Source organism: Ctenopharyngodon idella, chromosome 3 (assembly GCF_019924925.1).
Source record: "Ctenopharyngodon idella isolate HZGC_01 chromosome 3, HZGC01, whole genome shotgun sequence".
Taxonomy (NCBI): domain Eukaryota; kingdom Metazoa; phylum Chordata; class Actinopteri; order Cypriniformes; family Xenocyprididae; genus Ctenopharyngodon; species Ctenopharyngodon idella.
In genome coordinates this window covers 29,243,729-29,265,490 of record NC_067222.1, presented here as the reverse complement: position 1 = coordinate 29,265,490, position 21,762 = coordinate 29,243,729, and the positions used below count along the sequence as shown (strand labels likewise).

At 36.8% G+C, this 21,762-nt stretch overlaps 1 protein-coding gene across 6 annotated transcripts in view; it reads left to right on the top strand.

Moving 5' to 3' along the window:
• The window catches only part of kcnh6a (potassium voltage-gated channel, subfamily H (eag-related), member 6a), a 41,336-nt gene extending 20,798 nt beyond the window's left edge, over window positions 1-20,538 (top strand). For 2 of the 6 annotated variants that reach the window (XM_051889819.1, XM_051889817.1), the window contains 10 exons: window positions 10,125-10,550; window positions 12,762-13,179; window positions 13,595-13,794; window positions 14,113-14,365; window positions 15,121-15,314; window positions 15,430-15,526; window positions 15,620-15,916; window positions 16,870-17,053; window positions 17,147-17,345; window positions 19,226-20,538. In XM_051889819.1, the coding sequence (XP_051745779.1) occupies window positions 10,125-10,550; window positions 12,762-13,179; window positions 13,595-13,794; window positions 14,113-14,365; window positions 15,121-15,314; window positions 15,430-15,526; window positions 15,620-15,916; window positions 16,870-17,053; window positions 17,147-17,345; window positions 19,226-19,495 (2,538 nt within the window). In that variant the 3' untranslated portion in view covers window positions 19,496-20,538. Of the gene's footprint in view, window positions 1-1,339; window positions 1,509-10,124; window positions 10,551-12,761; window positions 13,180-13,594; window positions 13,795-14,112; window positions 14,366-15,120; window positions 15,315-15,429; window positions 15,527-15,619; window positions 15,917-16,869; window positions 17,054-17,146; window positions 17,346-18,664; window positions 19,178-19,225 lie in introns of those variants that run through there. The other 4 variants (XM_051889822.1, XM_051889818.1, XM_051889820.1 and 1 more) reach the window with 4 other exon arrangements.
• Window positions 20,539-21,762: the final 1,224 nt, after the last annotated feature.

Sequence of the window (21,762 nt, the reverse complement as noted above, 5' to 3'; positions counted from 1 at the left end):
ATTATAGTTATTAAAGTTATAAATATGGATATTTTTCTCACAAATAGCATCTCTTCACTTCAGAAGGCCTTTATTAAGCCCCTGGAGCCATGTAGTTTACTTTTACGATGGATGGATGCACTTTTTTTGGGCTTCACTCCCATTATTATAAAGCTTGGAAGAGCCAGGATATTTATTAATATAACTCCGACTGTTTTTGGCTGAAAGAAGAAAGACCTATACACCTAGGATGACTTGAGGGTGAGTAAATTATAGGATAATTTACATTTTTAGGTGAACTATCCCTTTAAGGTCTTTTCTCGGTCCTGCTCCCTTCTCTCCTTTCCCGTTCTCCTCCCAATGTAAGATTTTTCTTTTAATATTTTTGAAAGAATTCTCAAAAGTATGCTCACCAAGGCTGCATTTATTTGATCAAAAATACAATCAAAAACAGTGAAATATTATTTTCTGTTTTACTATATTTTAAAATTTAATTTTTTCCTGTGATACAAAGCTGAATTTTCAGCATCATTACTCCAGTCTTCGGTGTCACATGATCCTTCAGAAATCAGTCTAATATGATGATTTGCTGCTCAAGAAACATTTGTTATTATTATCAATGTTAAAAACAGTAAAAACTGCTTAATATTTTAATGGAAACCATAATGCTTTTTTAGGATTCTATGACAAATAGAAGATAACAGCATTTATTTGAAATGGAAATCTTTTTTACGATCACTTTTGATCAAGTTAGTGTTTCCTTGCTGAATAAAAGTGTTCACTTCTTTTTTACAAAAAAAAAAGCCTTACTGACCCCAAAATTTTAAATGCTAGTGTATGAAAAAAAATCTGGAAAGACCGGAAAAATCAGGTTCCAGTTTTCCTGGAATCAAGAAGCAATGCAGCATAATTGCTCTAATAATTGCTCTAATAATACTTGTAAGGGTTAATAGGCATGTGACATAAACACGCCACAGTCCCGCTGCAGAGGGCAAATACATTGACATTGTGCCTCCCAGAATATCAGTGCCAAACATATAAAGCGTAGTTACAGTATCACAGTTCAATACATGAACATCATGTACACCCTCAACCAATTCACTTTCTTTACAAAATTACAAATTCTACATTAAATTGAGATTTCCATTATATTACTCTTACTTTTTACACTAGAACATGCTTTAATAATAAAACTATTAAAAGAAAGGGAAAAAACTAATACAAAATGAGTTTCAGAGCACAAAATAAAGCAAAATAAAGTCTGTGTGTGAAATGTATCTTTTGTAATGCCTGTGTCACATCCATATTTTGTCTACGTAGTCTAATCTTTATGCAAATAGGATGGCTGTCGTCCGTTCCACACCTTTATCAGTATGTGTGTGTGTGTGTGTGTGTGTGTGTGTTTGTGTCCATGAGGAAAAAGCGAGCGAGCGTGGAAGGGCGGTGTTTCCCTGTGTCAGTGCTCTGTGTGTCTGTCTCAGCACTGCTCAGAGAATGCCACCATGAGCTTGAAACAGAAACTTAAGCCTGTAAGTACCAGACTTACCTTGACCTTTATTTATCTCCTCTTCATCCACTCTCTCTTTTCTTACCTTCGCTGCTTCGTGTTTCTCTTTCACCCTGCTTGATTTTCACCTCCCACACCTGGTTGGCAAAAAAAAAAAAAAAAAAGGTCAGGACCTGGATGGATTTGACTGACAGCTGATGCCACACACATAGATCACTGTTAATGGTGTTGTTTCAGTGTCAGACTCTTTGTGACTTGTGAGACATATGCAAACTGAGACATGTTTTTGCCTGAGGACATGTTTTTGAACTTGTTTTGTCTCCGTGCCGTTCACCGTATGTTCATTTCATCTGTATTAGTGGCCCTTTATTTTGCCTTAGTTCGTCTTTATTTCTTTGTTTTGTCTTCGTGCCGTTCACCGTATGTTCATTTTCTTTGTAGTAGTGGCTTGTAGTTACATCTCTGTATTTTACTTTTGTTTGTTTTTCCATTTTTTTTGTTTATTTTTAAATTGCTTTTCACTGTGTTTGGTTTGTTTGTTGTCATTACTTTGTTTTGTTTTAGTTTGTTCTGTCTTTATTTTTTATTTTCTCTTGTTGCCCTGCCTTGTTTTTGTTTAGTCTGTTGTGGTAGCTTGTGAACACATCCTTTTGTTTTGCTTTACTTTGTTTTTCCTTCTTTCTCTCCATTCATCATGTTTTTGTTTTGCATGTTGAAGCGCAATGTTGTGTGTTAACATCTTTTCTTCAGGGCGCTGCTTTTTTTTATAGTGAATAGTGATATAGTGATAAATAGAAAAAAAAAAACATGTCATAGAAATGTTACACTGACCTTAGCTGCAAGATAAATCTGTTAGTTAAGTTTTGCACAGTGTATGTTTTACATTTGAGTATCTTTGTGTGTGTGTGAGTTTGTGGCTTTGCTCAGCATGCAGACAGTGGCAATGGATTTGCCTGCTTCCATCATTATGAAACAGAGTGTTAGATTATATCAATAAGCACAGATATCTCGCTCCAGTGAATTCGTGTATGTGCATGTGAGCACCTTCTGTCATTAGGATCTCACCAGCACATGGATTTGAATGTGCACTCACTCAAACTGATAAGAGAGGACTGTGCCTCCACATTATGAGTATATATATATATATATATATATATATATATATATATATAAATAAATAAATACATTAGATTGATCGTCAGATTGAGGATGGTCATATTTTTGTTGTGATGACTGCATAGTGTAAAATTAGCATTTTTTATCCCTCACTTAAAACTGATGCTGTGGTGTGTGTTAGTTGTTCATAACCACTTTTCAGGGTTGCTGGGTTTTTATATGAAATTGAGCAATAAGACTGTCTGGGCTTGTGTGTGTGGGAAAAATTTTGCCTATCATATGGAAACCCACATATTGAGCATATTTACATGCACACCAATACACTGATAACTACAAAAAATCAGTTTTGAAATCACCGGTTCACATGCAAAAAGCCCGGCAATGCAAGAAATCTGCATTTAAAAAGATTTTAAAAAATTCTGGTTCTTTCCTGGTGGTGTTGTCAAAATGTATTCTACTCTGAGTATTCTATTTATTATGTGAGCTGTGATGTTATAGCATTAAAAAAAACAAAATGTCAGCAGGAAACTTGTACAGACTCATACTCTATTTTCATGTTTGCAGTATCTATTACAGTACCACTTCCCCTTTTGGCTGCACAAGATAGGAACACATTTAGTAATTTTTTGGGGTCAAGAAAGAGATGTAGTGTACAATATATTTTCTTCCTCTTCTACAGTGAAACTCTCACTCTGGTTTGATCTTCTTAAAACTGCAGTATGGATGCCTTCCTGTTACATACCACAAATGCGGACTTATAAGCCAAACAAAATAGCGCAGGTTAAGCTGTTTACATGCCGGGGGGAAATCGGGATAATGGGCAAAAAACTAGCTGTGCCAATCAGTTAAATTCTTAAGCCATTTATAACCTTCTGCCGATAATGGAAAAGGTTTAACGTGTTTACATGACCACACACGTTGTTGGCTTATTAAGCATAATCAGTATAAAATGTTCATGTAAACACGCTCATTAAAGGATTAGTTCACTTTCAAATGAAAATCAGCCCAAGCTTTACTCACCCTCGAGCCATCCTAGGTGTATATGACTTTATTCTTTCTGATGAAAACAATCTGAGAAATATTAATAAATATCCTGACGCATCCGAGCTTTATAATGGCAGTGAACAATACCAACAAGTATGAGCTGAAGAAAGTGCTTCCATCTACATCCATCCATCATAAACGTGTACTCCACACGGCCTTCTTAATAAAGGCCTTCTGAAGTGAAGCGATGCGTATATGTAAAAAAAAAAAATCCATATTTCACAAGTAATCAAGTAAAATATCTAGCTTCTGCCAGACCGCCTTCCGTATTCAAGTTATGAAGAAAGTGTAAAACTCTTGAAGTTCAAAAAGCTTACGCTACGTCCTACGCCTTCCCTATTCAACTTCCGGGAAAAAGTGTAACCGACGCAACGCCTGTTTACACTTTCTTTGTATGTTGAATACGGAAGGCGGTCTGGCGGAAGCTAGATATTTTACTTCATAACCTGTTAAATATGGATTTTTTTTTTTTTTTACACAAACGCATCGCTTCACTTCAGAAGGCCTTTATTAACCCCCCGGAGCCGTGTGGAGTGCATTTATGATGGATGGATGTGGATGGATGCAGTTTCTTCAGCTCAGACTCGTGACTTGTGTTCACTGCCATTATAAAGCTCGGATGCGTCAGGAATCAGGATATTTATTAATATATCTCAGATTATGTTCATCAGAAAGAATAAAGTCATATACACCTAGGATGGCTTGAGAGTGAGTAAATCATGGGGTAATTTTCATTTGGAAGTGAACTAATCCTTTAATTGCAAAATCTGTAATTAGCCTACCTAGCATTGGTCCCTACAAGGCAAAAAGATTAATAAACATACCAAATAATCTTAATCTAAAAATAAGTCTTAATGTATATCTTGAAAGGTCTGTGCGATGTGCAGGGGGTAGAATTACAGTATAGGAAACATTATTAGCTCAGTATAAAAACAAGTATAAGGAAAGTCCCCACCATAATCAGTAAACTTACGTGTGTATGTGTGATGACAGATGAGACTTCCAAAACAGATTAAAGACTTTCTGAACAACTTGCAACTTTTGGCAATGGCTATTTACACTGTGTAAAAAGGTAGATGTGCACTGTGTGTAGTGATAGATACTGTTTGCATCATAAATAGCAACACATAGTGTCTGGTTTACACTAGGTGCAAATACTGATAGATGCTATTTAGTACATAGAAGTAAAATGTTATTTGAACTAAAAGTGACCAGTGCAGGCAGAGTTAGTGAAAATCTAACTATTTGCCCTTAGTGTAAATAGACACTGCTATACCTTCATGGAGAAGAGCCTCTCTGGAATGCTTGATTTTGATTTGTCAGTTGCGAATAATTTCTGAATAATGACGTTGACCATGGCAACACTGTATAACTGACCGCTTATCCGAGAAACCTGTACCATACATAGCTGAGCAAATGAAAGTAATAGAATATACTTCAAATTGATATTTTATGCCTATTATTTATTTAATTGGTCCCACTTTATATTAGGTGTCCCTAACTACTATGTGCTTACATTTAAATTAATTATTTGATACAATGCACTTATCGTGTACATACATGTTTTTACATTGTGCTTATATTTTAAAAAATACCTACATGTAATTACATCTGTAATTAATTTCTGTAATTACATTTATAATTACACTGTTGACCCATCCCTTACACCTTGACCCACCCTTAAACCTACCCACACCACCAATCCTGTCCCTAACCTGTATCCACCTCAATAGCAGCACAATACAATACAATATCATATTGCAATAAAATATGAACAAAATAAGTACATTTTACTTATTTTTTGATGTAAGTACATAGTAAGGCCACCTAATATAAAGTGGGACCATTTATTTATTTATTTGGTGAGTAGCCATGTAAAAAGCTGATTAGTGTACAGTCAGATAGTCTAAAAGACTAAAAATAGATGTTTCCTCTTTGCACTAGAGTCCTGATCACTATGTTGGGATTTGTCATCAATAATGACCATATATTATCTCTTATATGTATCTGCTTTGTTGTAAGAGACCTGCATTGCTGTGATCTGTGCATCATCCTTGCTGTCTTTAAGAGCTAGAACACACTTTGAACCTTTTATAGAGTCAACAGCATGAATAATTTGACATTAGCCACAAGACTGTTGTTAGTGATAAAGATGAAAATATATAGATCTGCAGCCAGTTGCATAAACTTAGTCACTATATTAAGACTGTGTCTTAAGAACTAGTTTGACCAATTTGCAGTTAACCAAGGGGTAATCAATGTTATTTTTCCAATACTAATTATACCAATCTACCTTTTTATGTAACGGACTTTAAAAAATTAGGACCACTCTTCAAGAAAAAAAATAGTGTCTTAACTTTTAAGACTAGTCTAAGTGGTTTATGCAACCGGCCCCTGTACTCATCTGTTCAAGGTGTGAGGGAGTCTGGTTCATTTTTATTACAACTAGCAGTTGTGGCTTTTAAAGCTGTTTAAGCTATGATTTTTCAAATTAAATACCACAGCTACTTGATATCATTGTTACATTGATCAAACCATCAGCCATTATTTTTAATTAACTTGAATTAATTTAGCTTTAACATTTCTACTTCAGTATTTTAGTATTCACTCTGTTTTGTATTTTAATTTTATTTCATCTGTAATTTTTGTTTAAGTTTTTCATCTAATATTTATTAATATAATTATTAGGTGATTTATAGAAATGAACGAAAACGGTAACAACATCAATTGCACTTTTTTCACCATGCTATTCTAAAATGAAGATAAATATATAATTTGACAGAACTTGCACTCTTTAAAATAAAGGTTGTAAAAGGAGGGTTTTGTAGCAAAGAACCATTTTGGGTTCCCTCAAAAACCTTTCATTGAACAGTTCTTAAAATAAACATTTTTTTCCTTAGTGTGAAGAATATTTTAATTATCCGAAGAACCTTTTCCCACTATAAGGAACCTTTTGTGCAAGAGAAATGTTAAAGGTTCTTCATGAAAACATCATGCAATTAAAATAAAAAATATTTTTATTATTGTGGTTTTCATTCAGTGTTCCAACAGCATCTGCCGTGGATTTTGAGCATTTTAATGCATTTTGAGCATTTCTTGCTCCACCTGTGGCTGCACTGATCTTATTTGAGCACAACAATTCTTTCTGCATTACCGAACTGATTTAGGCAGGCAAAAGCAGAAGGAATAACCTCTCATGCTGTACTTTGACAATTAATCAGTGTGTGAGACTCTTTCAGCCTTTTTAGTTCTCATTTGACCTGTTGGAAATGTTCCACACCCTCCTTCACCACTCCCTTTCCTGTCGATTTTTTTCCCTTGTAAATTGGTGCATTTAGGCAGTTTAGCCTGTTTGTTCAGCAGTCCATCTTTTTGTTCCCTTGGATTCAGAAAGCTGGCATCGTCCATCTATCCAGTACTGCTTTCTTTCTCTCTTTAGATCAGTTGTGTTTGTACAGTATATATGTGGTAAAGATGACGTGTCTGTTTAAAGGTGTGTGGAGTTTCTTCTCTTTCTGAAGAAATAGTTTTGCTGAGGATGTTGTGAGTCAGCATGACCCCTTGGACAACATGGACAAGGAGCCTCTCATTGTCGTACCGGTCAGTACAGACTGCAGTTTATGCAGGATGCACATAAATGTTATATTCAGAAAGATTTTATTAATGAATGTGTACATTTGCAGATTTTATGGCAGTACTTTCCCATTTAATGGCATGTGATATGGCTAATGATCTAACACATTTATCATATTAAGTTTCAGTGATTTCAGCTTGAATAGTTGGTAAATGGTGGCAGGTAAATTACATTAAACCTCTATTCAAAGCTATTATTTGCTTTAATGAAGCAATTCATCTGCTTAAACAAAGGCAATTCTGAGCCCTTAAGTGCTAAATAAAAGTAAATTAGGTTCAAACAATCTGAAAAACAGAAAAAGACATGCCTCTTCACATCGTTCATTACTTCCTTGACAGTGAAAATGCACAAGGCGTGTGATTTGCATTAGGCTGTCATGTGTTCTGAAATTTGTGTGCAAGAAAAAGTAAGGAAAACTGAAATGCAAATTAATTCATCAGAATTTTTTTTTGCAATACTAGGTTTCAGATTTTATTATCAGTGTTTGAACATCCATGACAATCCAGCAATACCATGACAACTTCTTTTTACTGTTTTGCTTACAAAATAGTTTTTTTTTTTCCCCATCCAAAAGAACTCGTTCGAATCGACCAACTTTTTCCACATGACTGATGTTCTCCGATCAACTTGTAGTTTCCATGGCAGCCAGTGGTTGCCATGGTCGTCTGTGCGAGCAGTAATCATGGGCTGCTAATGTTGTATTAAAGGAGTGATTTTCTTTTGGGGGAAAGCTCTAGCAGAAAATAGGTCTCAGTGTGACATAGTTCAGCAGTTACATATATAGCCCAGCTGCATACTTGTTGACATAAAGTGTGGGACTTGTTGCATAATGTCTTAATTTTGGTTTTGTTGATTTTGTCATTTATTTTGGGGATTTTTTTCTCTTTATTAGATAGGTAGTACAGTGAAGTTCCTTGCTTTCTCTTAAAAATAAAGGTTCTTTATTGGCATATGATCCCATGAAGAACCTTTAACATCCATGGAAACTTTCTATTGCACAAAAGGTCCTTTAAAATGGAAAAAGGAACCTAAAAGTTCTTTAAATTATTAAAATGTTATTCACACTGCAAAAAAGAAATGGTTCTTTTAAGAATTATTCACTGAAAATAACCAAAATGGCATCTCTATGAAAACCCCCTTTTAGAACCCTTTGTTTTTAAGAGCCACGGCCAGTGATTGATCTTTGATCAGAGTCGAGGGGAGGTAATGGAAAGCTGGAGTCTGTTCTGACGTGACAGAGGATGTGTATGGATGAACAGATCCAGACCACATTGCAAAGCCTCTCAGTAACACAATACAGTCTCTAGCTAATGTCTGAGAGAGTGTGAATTAATTTGACTGTGAATAGTGAAGGTTTGACGTCAATAACATCAAACATCATTGGTTTTTAAGTGTCTTTTAGCAGTAGGTCATGACGTCAGACCTGTGCCATAGGCGCCATGTTGTTATATTTGATTTAAAATGGCTCTGTTTCTCACACAAAGCTATTGTGCGACTTCAAAAGCCAAACAAGTCAAACAGACTACCTATATGATACCTTATTTATTTATTTATTTATTTTGTGAGCTTTGTCACTATGAACTGTTGTTGTGTGAAAAATATCTTTCACAAAATTGAGTTTCATGAATGAAATGACAGCATACAGATTTGGAACATCATGAGAAGAATAAGGAGAATAAATAACGACAGACTCTTCAAGGTTTGGTTCTTTTTCCTGTTTATTTCTCTGTCATTTCTCCTATACCAGTACATTTACACCACTTCAAGCAGTGTGGTCGATTAGCATAACACTCGGCACAGAGACAGGCCCCCCTGTGGCACGTTTCTTCAGTCCGTGCCCTTTAAAATTGGATCTGGTCGGTAGGACATGGCTGCTGCCCTTCCTTTTTATAATAGTACATGTCAAGAGGAAGAGGAGGCTTATATCTTGAAGAACAAAGCATGAAAGATGAACAGATGTCTGCAGATGCTTCGTGCTCTGGGTTAAAATGAGATATGACAATACAGTTCAAAGCTTTGAGTGAAATGTCTGTTTATTTATAATGCTTTTGAACAAGATATCATCTAGTGTTCATCGTATCTCCTTCTTTCTCTCTCTGTGTGTGTGTGTGTGTGTGTGTGTGTTTGGGTCTATTAAGGTATCTTCTGACATTTTATACTGTCACTCATAGACTTCACCTTGTAGCAGGCATGTTTTTTGTGTAATTGCATTAGTTTTGGGGACTGAATCACTCTGCTGAATCATTTTGTGTTCACAACATTGTCACCAATTTCATGCTTTAAAGAACCCTTCAGATAAAATCGTACACTAGCAAAACATATACTATAATGCAATGAAATATATGCAATTTATGTATTGCCTTGTCAGAATACACAGCTAATTTTTGATAAGGTGTTATTTTATATGCTATAATATTTTTATTAATATTTTAAATTTGCTTTTATTTTCATTTTTAATTTAATTTTACTAATTTTGTTATGCTTATTAATGCTTGTCATTTTTATTAGTTTTTATTACTATTTTATTTTCATTTCAATTAGTCATTTTAGCGCTTCAAATTATTTATCATTTCTAATTTTTATTTAGTTTAAGTTTTTCAACTAATATTTACATTTTATTTTAATTCAGCTTTACCTCAATTAACAAAAACATTTTAATAGTTTTAGCTTTCGTTAACAATAATAACACTAGCCAGAAGGTACAGTTATGAAATGTGCTTGCAAAACTGTCAGCGAACTGTCCATGCTTACCTTGACCCTTTGCATCCATCGAATTTCGATTAAAATCACCCCATGACATCCTCTGATCATGTGGTTTCTTACCCTCTCTCCTTCTCTTCACAGGTACTGTCACTCGGGGCAGATGTGCTTCCTGAGTACAAGCTTCAAGCTCCACGCATCCACAAGTGGACCATCCTCCACTACAGCCCGTTCAAAGCAGTATGGGACTGGATCATCCTACTCCTGGTGCTCTACACGGCCGTCTTCACGCCCTACTCGGCTGCCTTTCTCCTCAACGAGCAGGAGGACGAGAGGAGGCGCACCTGCGGCTACACCTGCAACCCCCTCAACGTAGTGGACCTGGTGGTGGATGTCATGTTCATTATTGATATCCTAATCAATTTCAGGACCACTTACGTCAATCACAACGACGAGGTGGTCAGCAATCCCGCTCGCATCGCTCAGCATTACTTCAAGGGCTGGTTCCTCATAGACATTGTGGCTGCGATTCCCTTCGACCTGCTCATTTTCAGATCAGGTTCTGATGAGGTGAGGATTGTGATGTGCTACTGTAACTAGGCAAAGGCACTTGTAACGCATTACAAGTAATTTGAATTACGTAATCAGATTACTTTTTTCAAATAACTAGTAAAGTAACGCATTACTTTTTCAATTTACAACAAAATATCTAAGTTACTTTTTCAAATAAGTAACGCAAGTTACTTTGTTTTCACATTCATTGACTGACACCTTCTCCTGTGTTGAACTTCCTTCTCCTGTATCCTATTCTTCTTTAATCCAGAATGGCAGCACAGCTGAAAGGTTTGTTTGAGCTGCGTCCTCTACTGTACAGGCATAAATATGCATTTCCTTCAGCCTGAGGCACTTGTGGTGTGAATGTGAAAGGGCCTTAAAGCTGCTGTCCATAACTTTTTTTTGGTTAAAAATGATCCAAAATCAACTATTGAGCAAGTACATAACCAGCCAGTGTTCAAAACTATCTCCTTACCTTAGCCCGATTCACAACGGTAAGCTTGTAATGTTTTATATTTCAGGTGGTACTGGTGGGTTTTCGCGGAAAATTCGAGCATGTTGCTGATTGTCTTTGTGCCATTGCGTCATGTCTGTTTACATAAAGAACGAGTCCCAGCTAACTAGGCTATATCGCATGTAGACGGATCAATTATAGCCTTTTCTCACAGCAGCTACAATAATTAAACTTATAATTTGGATAGCGGATTGTATGGTATGACAAATTAATGATAGAGATTAGACTGTACAGAAATTAAAATCTACAGGTAACGCTAATACACACTAAATACACATAGTCACACAATGCTGATGTTGTTAACATTAACAATTTGAGAACAAAGTATAACAATAATAATAATTTTCATGGTTTGACGTGATCCGAGCTAAGCGATCGTTAGATTTAATCAGCATTGGCAGCACGATTTATTGTAATGCTTTTTTTTCTCAGTTGGTCAGAACAAAAGTGGCAGATTTGTTACTTACTTGTTCAGATGACATTTTCCGGTGAAAATTCTTATTTTGGTCATACTTCCAAGACTACAATCTGTGTTTCTGAAGTACAGTATCCACACCGGTGCGGTGACTGACAGTCAACATTATATTCATCTGCGCTGAAGAATCGTGCCGAGGCACAACCCACATAAAGATGATAATTCCGCAAATAACTGCAATTGCAGGTTTCAAACAGAGATGGCGGCAAAGAGGCAAAATTATGGACTGCAGCTTTAACATTTGCCAAAAAATGTTAAAGACAATTAGTTACTCCCTAAAAAAGTAACTAACACAATTAGTTACTTTTTTAGGGAGTAACGCAATATTGTAATTCATTACTTTTAAAAGTAACTTTCCCTAACACTGGTAACTAGGTGGTATATTAATCAGTGATATTTCAAATCTAGAACAGAATATACAATTTTTAAACATTCTATTTTTAGCAGAACCACTCAGACTAGTCAATGAATCGTTGAGAATATTGATCGCAGTGTAATAATATTGATTGTGTTTGTTATGCTGAATGATTTATCGGCATGTAGATTCTGCTATATTGATGAAGGTCACCTTCACAGAATGATGAAACAACAGCTATTTTAATAATTCATATGTTCATGTGTTAATAATTCATACTTATTGCTTCGTACAGTAATGGTTTCCAGAAGTATGTAATTTGAAATCTGCTGTTTTTGCTCATGAAAACCATAGTCTGATTATAGTGATTTATTTTTTTAATGTAAGTATGGATTTGCATAGTTTTGGATTAGTAAGTATGGATTTGCATTAAAGTGAACATAATTGAGAAGTTAACACATTGGAAGCATTTATGCTTGTTTAAATTCACATTGACTACATTGTTCTTGAAAATGATGGTCTTTTAAGTACTTACCAGCTCTCAAAGGGATATTCGGTCACTATTTCCTCACCCTCATGTGGTTGTGAGTTGTAAGCTTTATTAAAAGTCATATGATAGATTTTGTATAAGGAACAGACCAGAATTTAGGTCTCAAATCCTGACATCAGCCCTAGTCAAGAGTTTTTGATAGTCTTTTTTGGAAACTTGATGGTGCTTTTTTGGAAACTAGGCACTTTCATTACATGTACAGAAGTGGCAAGGACTTCTTCAGAGATTCCACTTATGTGTGCCATGGATTCTGCCACAATCATGGAGACAAAATAAAAATAAGAGTGATTGTTATGTAATGCAAACTAATCCTCTCAAACTCCTCCTTCCAGCCTCAAACAACCACTCTGATTGGCCTATTAAAGACTGCGCGGCTGCTGAGATTGGTGCGAGTAGCGAGGAAACTGGACCGTTATTCTGAGTATGGTGCAGCAGTGCTCTTCCTCCTCATGTGCACCTTCGCCCTCATTGCCCACTGGCTGGCGTGTATCTGGTACGCCATTGGCAATGTGGAGCGCACCAGCTCTGCCCGTATCGGAGGGATGAAGATCGGCTGGCTGGACAACCTGGCCGACCAGATTGGCAAGCGCTACAATGACAGTGACTCCTTCTCCGGCCCCTCCATCAAGGATAAATATGTAACTGCACTGTACTTCACCTTCAGTAGCTTGACCAGTGTGGGATTCGGAAACGTCTCTCCTAACACCAACCCTGAGAAGATTTTCTCCATTTGTGTCATGCTCATTGGCTGTAAGTGCACTACATTCTTTTAAAGAAATACTTTTATTTAGCAAAGACACATTAAATTGATCAAAAATTAGAGTAAAGAGATATATAATGTTTCAAAAGATTTCTATTTCAAATAAATACTCTTCTTTTGGACTTTCTGATCAGCTAAGAATCCTGAAATAAATGCATACCAGTTTCCATAAAAATATTAAGCAGCTGTTTTTAACATTTCAACAATAAGAAATATTTCTTAACATTTTTACTTTATTTTTGATCAAATAAATGCAGCCTTGGTGAGCATAAGAGATTTTCAAAAACATTTAAAAAATCTTACTGACCCCAAACGTTTGAACGGTAGTGTATATGTGATATAAAAAAAGTATTGTTTGTACCAATCTCTTTGCTGATGAGAGTCTTTGTTCTTCTTCCTTTTCAGCCCTGATGTATGCCAGTATCTTTGGCAACGTGTCAGCTATAATTCAGAGGTTGTATTCAGGCACAGCTCGCTACCACACTCAGATGCTACGTGTGAAAGAGTTCATCAGGTTTCATCAGATCCCAGGAGGTCTTCGGCAACGACTGGAAGAGTACTTCCAGCACGCCTGGTCCTATACTAACGGCATCGACATGAACGCTGTGAGTTACACAGACATACCCTTCAAATCAACCTGAGCATTACATCGAATTACTTGTATTCACCCTCTACAGTGTTCGAAGTATGGTGAGGGGGATTCTGGGCCCCCCCAACCATATATGTTATAAAGCACCTCCATAAAAAAAAAAAAAAAAAATCAATTTTAAATTTTTAATAAAGTTTTAATTTTATGCTTTGTACTTGATATGCTACTTTTTAAACCCCTGGTCAGTTTCTGGCACTGAATTTTATTTATTTTTTAGTTGTTTTAATAAAAATGTGAAAAATATTGTAAATATTTCTCCCATGTCTTGCTGCAGGTGTTAAAGGGTTTTCCGGAGTGTCTGCAGGCTGACATCTGTCTGCATCTGAACCGCAGTCTGCTGCAGAACTGTAAGGCATTCCGGGGGGCGAGCAAGGGTTGTCTGCGGGCTCTGGCCATGCGTTTTAAGACCACCCATGCCCCACCCGGTGACACTCTGGTGCACAGTGGAGACGTACTGACCGCACTGTATTTCATCTCCCGCGGCTCTATAGAGATCCTCAGAGAGGATGTGGTCGTGGCCATTTTAGGTTTGAATACTTTCTAATTCTGTCTTTATCTTTTGCTACATTCTTCATTTAGTTCAACTCACTTCAGCTTGAAAAATAAAGTTTAATTGCTGCCTTAACAACTTTAGTAAACTTCACATATATTGTTGATTATATATATTTAAAGAAGTATCTTATGCTTACCAAGACTGCATTTATTTGATCATAAATAGAGTAAAAAAAAGTACTATTGTGAAATAGTATTACAATTTAAGCCAAAAAATATATTGTATGATATTTTATATATTGTGCCAGCAGTGTAGGGTCCAAACATACATTAGCCACTTTAAAGTGTAGCTTTACAGGATGCTGTGGAGGGTAAAGTGGAGATACAGGATGCTGAACTGATGATCAAATAACTTTTAATAGAAAACAGGAACATAAGCACTGCATACAGGAATATAATGTAATCGCAAGTCAAAGAACAGAGGCAAACTAAGGGTTTAAATACGCAAGGGAGATCATTAACAGAACAGGGAAAAGGTGGGTAATTAATAAGGAACTATGGAAACTAATAGGGAACACAGGCAGGCAAACAGGAAAACCAAAACACCATGATAATAAAACAGAACATAACCGGCTAACATAACTTTTTTTGGATGTATTGTAGTATCATAACTCAGCATTACACGAAACCTACAGTATTTGGCACCCAACTGTGATTCTCTTCTTTCTCTATATTACTTTTCTCTTCTAATCATCCCAACCTCCTGCCTCTCATTCTGTTTCCACTGTAGGTAAGAATGATATTTTTGGGGAGCCCATTAGTCTGTACGCCAGGCCAGGGAAATCAAGTGCTGACGTGAGGGCTCTGACGTACTGTGACCTGCACAAAATCCTGAGAGACGACCTGCTGGAAGTGTTGGACATGTACCCCGATTTCTCTGACAACTTCTGGAGCAACCTGGAGATCACATTCAACCTTCGAGATGTAAGCCACTCAAACACACAATACAGTGGAAATAAATGGGGCGATAGCAAGTCTTTATTCATGTTTCTGTATGTGTTCTGTAATTATGTGAGTTACTGAAGCTTGTGTGTATCAGGCAGACAGAATCATGCATCAAACCCCAAGCGAGGACTCAGACTGTGGGTACCGTCGACCCAGACACCGGAGGAACCCCCTACAGCGAAACCGGCCTGGTAATGGTGCCTATCTAGTCTACGAGGGCCACAAAAATTATTTTGCTGCAGAACTATACTATTCTGATCTTTCTCTTTTCTTAAATCACCCAGATGGGATGGACCGAGATGGGATAGACACGTACCCAGTCCAGTCCTGTTCTCCTGTGGGGAACCATCGGGGGGCAATACCGCTCTCACACTGGGATGAGTTATGCAGCAATGCCAGTGCTGCTTCCCTGTCCAGTGAGGAGGACTTGAAGCCCCTGGTGTCCGGCCGAGGGACAGATATGTACTCGCCAGGGACAGAGATGCAGGAATACTCCCATTCTGCAGTCAGCCATCTGCCTCCGGGCAACAGCACAGCTTCTGCCATGGGAGGACCACTGGGAGGGCCACATCCGTACACAGGTAGCACGCCAGGATGCTTCCTGAATCATAGTACAATGAACATAATATCAATACCGGCTCATGAAAATGTGAATGTCTGTGGTGACATATTTGTAAAAATGATATTATGTTGCTGAAGTTTCAAAGTGAAAAATCACGTTCAGTTTTCTCCAAAACAGATAAAAGTGACTGTGCCAACATTTTATTAAGCTAGTTCATGCATGTTAATGCGCAACAGTTAAAAAAATGTTTGGTGAGTTCCGCTAAAAGGCACTCTATTGTGAATGAAAATAATGTTCCAAATCCAGCTCAAATCATGTAGAGCAGGTCAACATGACCTACTCTAGAGTAGGTTTATCTGATCATGTGATCCTATGAAGCGAAGTAAAATAAAACAGCTTTTTATTAGGCTACTGATATGACATAATTATAAAAAAATTTTTTAAAAGTACTATTCACTTATTTATGTACAATGTCTTTTTTTTGGAAGACAAATTATAGAATATACCTTTAAGGTTGTGGTGTAATGGAAGTAGCGACAGATCTTTTGTTCCATATTGTGACACATCTGAGTGAAACGGATTATTGAAAAAGAAGATATGTAGGGCAGGAACTTAGTTCTATCCACAGGTTGTTGATTGGATGGAGGCAGATCTGATTGCGAGTTTGCAGTTGATTATAAGGAAGGGGCGGGGTTTAATCAGACTAATTGATTGGAGAAGTCTAGTATACATCACCAGAGAGAAGTCTGTCATTTTGATTAAAATCTTTGAGGTCACGAAATGTCAAAAAAGGAGAAAGGAAAATCCATATGAATGGATGAATCGTTTCTTAATAAGATCTATATAACATGCATTTAGAAAAAAAAGGGAATTTTCAATTCATACCAACTTTAAAAGTATATACTTTACCATAGCCATAACTTTAACTTGTCCATTATTCTGTATCTTTCTACTCATTCTTCATCCATACAGCAGCTCCTCTGAATGTGTCGGGGTTATACAGCTATTTGTCCGACCGCAGGGCCAGTCAGTACTCTGAGAGTCAGAGACATTCCTCTGCAGTGCAGGCCTGCTTCCACCATCACAGCCCCTGTGTTGAGGACAGACCGAACCAACTGCAAGCCCGCCTGGAGCTGCTCCAGTCGCAACTCAACAGGTCCGACATCCAGAGAAAAAACAAGTTTTAAATGCAAAGTCTGCTTTTGCCTTACATCCCCCCCCCCCTCTCTCTTTCCCTCACTCTCTAAAGACTGGAGACCAGGATGACAGCTGATATAAATGTGATCCTGCAGTTGCTGCAGAGGCAGATGGCACCTGTACCCCCCGCATACAGCGCAGTATCCCCTGAACCGCTGGCCCACCCTGCTCACCCCACCAGCCTATACACTACAGCAACGCACAATACTATGCCATCTTTACAGATCACTGACAGTACATCGCCTGGTAAGGTAGGTTGTCATGCGAGCAATGAGAGAGGGAGTGTGTGATATTTACAAATGGGTTTGTAAATCGCATATTACATAGATTAATTGCATTAAAGGGTTAGTTCACCCAAAAATGAAAATTCTGTCATTAATTACTCACCCTCATGTCGTTCCACACCCGTAAGACCTTCGTTCATCTTCAGAACACAAATTAAGATATTTTTGATAAAATCTGATGGCTCAGTGAGGCCTCCATTGACAGCAAGATAATTAACACTTTCAATGCCCAGAAAGGAACTATAAACATATTTAAAACAGTTCATGTGACTACAGTGGTTCAACATTAATATTATAAAGCAACGAGAATACTTTTTGTGCGCCAAAAAACAAAATAACGACTTTATTCAACAATATCTAGTGAAGGGCAATTTCAAAACACTGCTTCATGAAGCTTCGAAGCTTTACGAATCTTTTGTTTTGAATCAGTGGTTCGGATCGCGTATCAAACTGCCAAAGTCACGCTCCCCAGTGGTGAACCATTGAAATTTCAAAATACTTATGACGGAATGAAGCCTCATTTACTGAAATCACATGACTTTGGCAGTTTGATACATGCTCCGAACCACTGATTCGAAACAAAAGATTTGTAAAGCTTCGAAGCTTCATGAAGCAGTGTTTTGAAATCACCCATCACTAGATATTGTTGAATAAAGTTATTTTGTTTTTTTGGTGCATAAAAAGTATTCTCGTCACTTCATAACATTAAGGTTGAACCACTGTAGTCACATGAACTATTTTAAATATGTCTTTAGTAGCTTTCTGGGCGTCTGAAAGTGTTTATTGTCTTGCTGGCAACGCAGGCCTCACTGAGCCATCGGATTTCATCAACAATATCTTAATTTGTGTTCTGAAGATGAACGAAGGTCTTACGGGTGTGGAACGACATAAGGATGAGTAATTAATGACAGAAATTTCATTTTTGGGTGAACTAACCCTTTAACTGTAGATGTGCAATGAAACAGTAAAAGGAAGAAGAAACAGTAAAAGGAGGAGGAAATGAACCCCTCACATAAAAATTGAGATGCTGTATGTAATCCTGTCTCTTAATTTACCCTCTTTTGCAAATGTTTTTCATGACCCCCCAAATATGACAATCCTCTTTCAGACTTTGATAATATAGCGACCAGTGTTGGGGGTAATGCATTACAGTTCCGTAATCAGATTACATTTTTTAAATAACTAGTAAAGTAACGCATTACTTTTAAATTCACAACAAAATATCTGAGTTACTTTTTCAAATGAGTAACGCAAGTTACTTTGTTTTCCCATTTGTTGACTGACAGCTCTCCTGTCCCCAAGTTGAGAGAAATCTGGAGTGCAGAGGCGATGTGTGCGCTGTGTCAACATGATGGTTATTTTAGAATAGTTCTAGACTAAATGTGAGCATACATTTACTCATTTACTTCTCCTGCGTCCTGTTCTTCTGTAATCCCCTCTACGCCCTCTACTGTACAGGCGTGAATTTGCATTTTTCTTCAGCCTTAAGCTTATTCATTTCACTTTTGGTGTGAAAGGGCCTTTACAGTTGCCAAAAATAGAACTTTTTTGTTGTTATAAAAACAAACAAACAAACAGACCAGCCCAGATGAAAAAAGTGATCCAAAAGTAACATAACACATTACTATCTATAAAAAGTAACTAACACAATTAGTTACTTTTTTTAGGGAGTAACGCAATATTGTAATGCATTACTTTTAAAAGCAACTTTCCACAACACTGATAGCGACTGTCACCAACTGAGATACGTGTCAAATAGACTGATCTCTGTTGTTACCTCTTTAATCTTTGTAGGTGAGCATGTTGCACGTCTGTATTGAACAGGACCTGTTTTCCACATTACACAGAGCCCTGACTTGGACAGCTTCAAAGAGAAGTCTCCAGACTCTTTGTCCAGTGGGATCCATCTGACAGTTGCCTCTAATGACACCATGTCCATGTCCCCAGAGACAGAGCTGGCTGTGCCCACAGGAGAGCCTCATCTACAGCCCCCGGGACTGCTGTGTAGAAGCCTGCGCTTTCCATCACTCCCGGACAGTCTGGAGAGTCCAAGCACACTGGAGGGATCACCAGAAATCCAGAGGCACCTGTCCGATCCAGTCTTACCTGGAAGCTAGAGGCCAAAAACAGACTACTGTCCATTCTAAGACGCATATATACCACATTTTCATGGTTTCCCTTTTTTAATCAGCTCAATATTGCACTTTTGGAATAAATGTATTCATGTTACTCATTAGTTACAAAGGCGTCCAGTAGAGAAAATGAATCCAAAATGGTGACTGTAGATTTCTCTGAATCTCTGAGGTGTTTTGTCTCATATCCCTTCTCATTAAGAGCAGGAATGTTTCCTCTGATGCTAGAGTATTTGGTAACACCTCTCAACTTTTTTGTTATCGAATATGAAGAGAAGCACAGTGGGCAATAAAGACGAGATCAAAGAGTCAAAGAGAGATGCTACGTTATGATCACCTGCCACCATCATGTAATAATTGTACATTTTTGTCTGGTTTGAGATTTGTCTTTGCATACTAAACTTCATCTTGTCTTGCGTCAGCTGAGATTCAGAGGACAGATTCTCTGAAACAGCAGCGTCACTGAAACCAGGACAAATATGACATATACCTGGGCTTTAAAGGTATAATGAATCGCTTGTGTGTACTGATATTGCAAACATGCTCAATTGTCTTTTCAATGTACAGATTTTCTAATTATAATCTATTGTGTCAGATTAGGTGTTTAACCCAAATCTAATGTATTATTACATCAAATGACTTAACGACTGGCACAAAAATTAATCTTTGTATATTTGGATTCATAGTAACCAAATGGGCATGAATTTAAGGTTATGAAATGTTATTTCTCTCACTGAAGTGGTTATTTTAACTTCTGACGGGTGGTGTGACTGTGTGTGGGTGTGTTTAGACTTACAATGTGTCTCTGAGGATTTTCTCTTGAATTCTTGACGTTCTGATTGGAAAGTGAAGGACTGCTTTTGTAAATCACTTTTTGAGATGAAATCAGTGTAAAGTTTATTTCACCTCTGCAATGTAAGCAGATGAATGTATGTAAAATGACTGGAAACCTTTGTTGGACTGTGAAGGTTTCCAAAAGCACACAACTGTTATTATTATTTTTTAGATTAAATGTTATTTATAAAGGAGTACTAATGTTGTACTGGGTTTAAGATATCAATATTATTTGTCCTTATTTTCATTGGTCTGTTTTTCTGAATTTTTCATTTTTACTAGAGATGCACTGATATTAAAACAAATCAAGCTTATAATTATTTTCAAGTTATAAACCGCATTTAGTACTTTTTGTAATATACTATTATAGAATTTATTAGAGTTAGTTCACCCAAAAATGAAAATTCTGTCATTAATTACTCACCCTCATGTCGTTCCACACCCGTAAGACCTTCGTTCATCTTCAAAACACAAATTAAGATATTGTTGATAAAATCTGATGGCTCAGTGAGGCCTCTAATGAGAGCAAAGCCATTCAAACTCTCAAGGTCCATAAAGGTGCTAAAAACATATTTGAAACAGTTCATGTGAGTTCAGTGGTTCTATCTTAATATTATAAAGTGACACGAATACTTTTTGTGCGCCAAAAAAACAAAATAACCACTTTTCAACAATATCTATTGATGGGCGATTTCAAAACACTGCTTCATGATGCTTCTGAGCTTTATGAATCTTTTGTTTCGAATCAGTGATTCGGATCTCCTATCAAACGGCTAAACTGCTGAAATCATGTGACTTTGGCGCTCCGATTCACTGATTCGATTCATAAAGCTCTGAAGCAGTGTTTTGAAATCGGCACATATAGATATTGTTGAAAAGTCTTTATTTTGTTTTTTTGGCGCATAAAAAGTATTCTTGTCACTTTATAATATTAAGGTAGAACCACTGAACTCACATGAACTGTTTTAAATATGTTTTTAGTACCTTTATGGACCTTGAGAGTTTGAATGGCTTTGCTCTCAATGCAGGCCTCACTGAGCCATCAGATTTCATCAGAAATATCTTAATTTGTGTTCTGAAGATGAACGAAGGTCTTACAGGTGTGGAACAACATGAGGGTGAGTAATAAATGACATTATTTTCATTTTTGGGTGAACTAACCCTTTAATATTGTGAGTTAGCTTCTATTTTCATTTTTAATCTGTTTTAGTAACTTTATGGTTTTGTCATTTTTATTTTTTTGTAATATTTCCATTTACTTCACTTTGTATTTCAGCTGAAACTTATTTCAGTTAGTTGCCAAGGCACATTTTTTAAGTTTACATTTTTTCCTCATAGTTGTTTTATTTCATCCTTATTCCAATACCAAAACCATTTTTTAATAGTTTTAGTTTTAAAGATAACACTGGTTATAAGCG